A 5269-nucleotide genomic window follows, 5' to 3' on the forward strand; every position below is an offset into this window, starting at 1 on the left:
GCGCGTCTGGCTGTCTGCATGTGCGTCTGGCTGTCTGCATGTGCGTCTGGCTGTCTGCATGTGCGTCTGGCTGTCTGCATGTGCGTCTGGCTGTCTGCATGTGCATCTGGCTGTCTGCATGTGCATCTGGCTGTCTGCATGTGCATCTGGCTGTCTGCATGTGCATCTGGCTGTCTGCATGTGCATCTGGCTGTCTGTGCCTGCGCATCTTGCTGTGTGTGTGTGTGCATGTGTCTGTCTGTATAGAATTTTAAAGTTTATTATGACCTCTCGCCTACTTGGTGGCAATTTTGGAAAGAAAAAAAATCTTGTTCTCTTTGTCATCCTTCAGGGATTTGTTTTCTACTTAAAATTTTGTTTCACCATTATGAAAGTAAATAACACAAAGGCATTCCACCCATGACAATCCGGTCAATATAGCTCATAAATATTCACAGTGAATTAGCTGTCATTCTCTTTCACCCACATTTCTAAAACAGAAACTACAATTTATTTTTTGTTTTGTCTTCAAAATTTCACTTTAATTCTATGTTAAAATATCATTTATTCATAAAACCAATTTATGTAAATATGTGTCTCTAAGTCTTTTACATATGTTTGTTTTTGTATGAGTTGTCTGTGTGATTACTTGTTCATGCATGTTCAATATAAATGTGTGTCCGATAGGTTTGCCTTGTCTGTCTCTAATCCTTGTGTGTTGTATTCTTTGTCTGCCATTCACCTCTGATGAGAAGTTGTTACTCTATTGAAATTATAAGCGGAAAAATTCTTTTGTTTTGGGTAATCCTACATGTACTGGATCTTACCTGAGGCAAAAAGGACTGTACTTAAAAGCATATTAGTGAAAACATTTTATTGGCAGTCTGGACTGTTTCCATTGAAATCATGGTAAAGTAAAAAGTAAATTTCTTTCCTGAATCAGATAGACCCAAAGGGCTGGTTTCCATGGCATATATATTCCACACCTGGATGAGACACCAGTCCATTGCAGGATTACCCATTTTAACCAGCTGAGTGGACTGAAGCAACGTGAAATGAAGGGTTTTGCTCCGGAGCACAACTCATTGCCCAGTCTAGGAATTGAAACCACAATCTTAGGATCACGAGTCCAACACCATAACCACTCAGCCATGCATCTTCACAAGATCATGGTACTCACAAACAAATACAGATGGTGATCTTTAGTATCACACACACATGCAAAGCTGGGGGTGAAATAACGCCCATAGACTTGATATTCATAATCAGTATCACTATTTTCATTCTATTTCTATATGTACTGATCATCTTTCAGCCAACTGAGGTGAAGAGATCTAACAAGGTCGAAACCTAGCCATTGGTTTCACCAGTTGGCTTTTAAATATGAAATGCATTCCTGTATTGTCTTCATTTTCTAAAAATTTGGATTAACTAACACTATTGGAATATTAACTCCTTTACTTTTGAACTTTTAACACTTCCAGAAGAAATTTTGGTCTTTTAATTGCAAGGATTATCCGAGATAACTGAAGTTTTTCAGCTTGCTATATTACATGTCATGTCATGTAGTGTTTTTTGAATCTGGGTTTTGTTCCCGTTAATGGGGGTGGCTGGATCTACCTCAATGCCATAACAATAGCCAAGCAAATCAACCCCAGCTGCTTTTTTAAAAGTCTGATACTTATTCTATCAACCTCTTTTGCCAAACTGCTAAGTTATGGTGACAGGTTAATTTAGTTCAAGAAATACATTCCATGTTTTGTTTATTTCATCTGATAACATTTTTTCTTGTTATTTTTATTCTTCACTGGGAAATATCTTTAATATGAAATACTTTATTTTCATTCTATAGACTATTGCGCTGGATGGCTGCCATACAGAATGTGTTTGCCACTCGGCTTTTGGCCGAGCTTCTTGGCCATGAGGTTGACAGGTAAGTTTTCAAATAGTTTCTTTTATTTATATCATTTTGATTTTCATTTTATCAATATAGAAAAGGACAAACTAGCTTCTTCAAAATAACTCAAGGTGACTGCACTGCTGTACTTGTGACACATAATGAACCAAATGAATGTGGTTTTGTAACTCACCATAATGATGTGTTCTTTATAAATTTCTAGGTAGTCTGCTTTAACATTTAAAAAGAAATATCTATGCGTTTTATGCACTAGTGGCAGTCAATAGCTTGATTTTTGTTGTGATAAAAATAATTGAGTTATTTTTGAGGGTAAGCAAAAACTGATACCTTTAAAAAAAAAAATCTGTAATATAATCAAAATAAGGTAGCTGTTTCATGGCACAAACATTACAGTGCTCATCTTCTCTTTCCCTTCATTGTGTGTCAATTTTATAATCAGTAGGTTTCATTTGAATGCTGCTTGTGTCCAAATAAAAACCAAATGTGCAGCATGTCTTTATCAAGATTGTTGACACCTTCAGCCTGTTGCTGATGTTTCCACCTCCTATGTTGCACTTGTGCAGTGACACTTACGCACGTCAATGAAACTTCTATTCATTAAACTGTTACAGACTTTGGAGTATGATTTCTTATATTTAATCTCTGATTATTGACACATTTTAGTTCAATGTCATTTTTTGTTTTCATTCTAGTTGAGGTCATTGTGAACTAAAATTTTCTAAAACTTTGACATGATTTCAATTGTGTTTCCAATATATTTTTTTGTGTTGATTTTAGTGGCCTCTTAAAAGAAGAACGACCCAGCAACAACCCACAGACACTGCATGTGAAATGTGCCATAGTTCTGGGCAAGGAAATTGCCAATTTCTCACAGAAAACTTTGGATGAAGGTATATATTTCTTGAATGAACCATACCTTAAACCTATTTATTATGTGATTATATGTTATAAAACATTCTAAATGATAAGCTGTTGATAAAGGACTTAAATACGAATGTTATCATTTGAAATGTTACAAAGCAAAATGATCATTCATCTGTTCATTTGTCATAAAGCCTTTTCTTTATCGTTGTTTATTTACCATGTTACATGTTGCTGTAGAGAAGAACAGGTTTTTTTTTTTTTAAATAGTTTGTTGCTAATTTTAGAAGAGATAAAAGTAGTGCCTTTATAGCTATCTTTTCAAAAATCCTGGAAATTGCAACAACAATGTATTTTAGCAACAATCTTTTTATCAGTACTTTTTACATCCTGTGTGTATGTGTGTGTGTGTGTGTGTGTGATGTCAATTATTAGATCACATGCTTTCATTGCTGGATATCTGACTCTTTCTTTCTAAACAGGGAAAGTGTTAGGGTTAGGGTTAGGGCTCCACAACATCCATTTATTTCATAGGTCTTTTTCATCAGTTTTGATCAAGGGCTCCACAACAACAAGAATTGTCAGGTAGTCAAAATGAAGCACACTAATAATAATAATAATCCTTTCTACTATAGGCACAAGGCCTGAAATTTGTGGGAAGGAGGATAGTTGATTATACCGACCCCAGTGTTTTGCTGTTACTTAATTTATGAACTCCCGAAAGGATGAAAGGCAAAAACAGACGAAATACTGCTAAGCATTTTGCCCAACGTGCTAACGATTCTACCAGCTCACCTCCTTAATCATAATAATAATAATAATAATAATAATAATAATCCTTTCTATTACAGGCACAAGGCCTGAAATATTAGGTGAGGTGGGCTAGTCAATTTCATCAACCCAGTACCGATACTTATTTTATTTGACTCTGAAAGGATGAAAGACAAAGTTGACCTTGGTGGAATTTGAACTCAGAATGTAAAGACTGACAAAGAGCTGCTAAGCATTTTGCCTGGTGTGCTAACGATTCAGCCAGCTCACCTTAATAATAATAATAATAATAATAATAATAATCCTTTCTACTTTAGGCACAAGGCTTGAAATTTTTTGAGGAGGGGACAAGTTGATCACATTGACCCCCAGTGTTTCACTGGTACTTAATTTATTGGCCCCAAAAGGATGAAAGGCAAATATGATAATAATATTAATATCTGTTGAGTGTATATTATAATGAGTATAGGAAAACTTGTGCTTCCTTTTTAATCAATTGTTCTGTACCTTGACCTTTTTTATTGTCTCTGGTTTTGATACAAAATCTTTCATTATGTTCAGTTGTTTCAAATACTTTAATGAAATCATCAGTTATTTTACTGAATCATCCCAAATTTTTGGTTAGTTTTAAAATTAGTTGAAACTAAGAAAGAGCGAACTTTAGTCCCTTTGACTTGGCATCCTCTAATATTAGACGATATTAACTCCACTGGGAGTTATGCGAATCTATCTCAATCACTCCTGTTGTAGCTATTGTCAGGATTTGCAGTGAAATAGATTTGATAGTAGAGAGAGTACAATGTGACCAGGCTACAATTCTGCTCCACCCCCATTTGACTATGTTGTTATAGCTGTTTGTAAATAGAGACTCTTGCCTCTCACAAAATAGAAATGTTTCTCATGGCACCAGCAGACAAAATGGAAAAGGCTTTGCTGTGGAGGATAACGAGGGGTTTGTGCTGGAATAACCAATCTGACTCACAGGGCTTGCACCTGCAGACAACAACCTCTGCCCTGATAGCAGTGAGCCAAAGAAAAGTTACCAGCAGGTGGCTATGGGGCACAGATTGCTGTCTGCAAGTGTGAGGCCCGCGAGTCAGAGTGGCTGTTCTATGTTCCAGCACACCTTCCTCACTATCCTCACTATTCCCACAAAATGGAAAGGCAAACCCTTTTCCATTTTGTCTGCTGGTGCCATGAGGTAAGTTTCTATTTTGTGAGAGACAAAATTCTCCATTTACAAGTAAGTACAACAATCCCCATCCGACTAACCATTGAAAGTCAGTGTAGAGTTTGGTCATCAGGTTGGCAGAGGCATCGTATATCTAGAACAACGTGTCTATGGATTGTGCATTGTCATTTGGCTAACTACATCCATTTATTTCATAGGTCTTTTTCATCAGTTTTGATCAAGGGCTCCACAACAACAAGATGATAAAAAAAATGTCACCGACACTATTTTTTACTTGAAAAGTTTTGGGTTCCATATATTTTGATATATTTTAATTTGTTCTTGTGTTGTTTATGTAAAATCTAGATGTATTATCTATTTTGTTTTAAATCAGGGTTCTCAACCATTTTTTATCTCTGGACCCCTTTTGATTACTATTTTATTCCATTTTCTAGTGGGTCCCCATTGTCATTCGATGTTTAAAAACTAGTTTTATACAAACTTCTTTCAAAATTCCTATTTAGTTTTTTCACACATTAACGTGTGTAGGTTGAACTATGTTAAATGTT

The 5269-nt window shown here is 35.7% G+C and overlaps 1 protein-coding gene across 1 annotated transcript in view; it reads left to right on the forward strand.

Annotated features, from left to right (window-relative positions):
* LOC106869709 (uncharacterized) overlaps positions 1-5269 on the forward strand; it is a 69057-nt gene that overhangs the window by 42983 nt on the left and 20805 nt on the right. The window contains exons 2-3 of the mRNA XM_052969849.1: positions 1832-1912; positions 2675-2787. Of these exons, the coding sequence (XP_052825809.1) occupies positions 1845-1912; positions 2675-2787 (181 nt within the window). The 5' untranslated portion in view covers positions 1832-1844. The remainder of the gene's footprint in view (positions 1-1831; positions 1913-2674; positions 2788-5269) is intronic.

Source organism: Octopus bimaculoides, chromosome 8, assembly GCF_001194135.2.
Source record: "Octopus bimaculoides isolate UCB-OBI-ISO-001 chromosome 8, ASM119413v2, whole genome shotgun sequence".
Classification (NCBI taxonomy): Eukaryota; Metazoa; Mollusca; class Cephalopoda; order Octopoda; family Octopodidae; genus Octopus; species Octopus bimaculoides.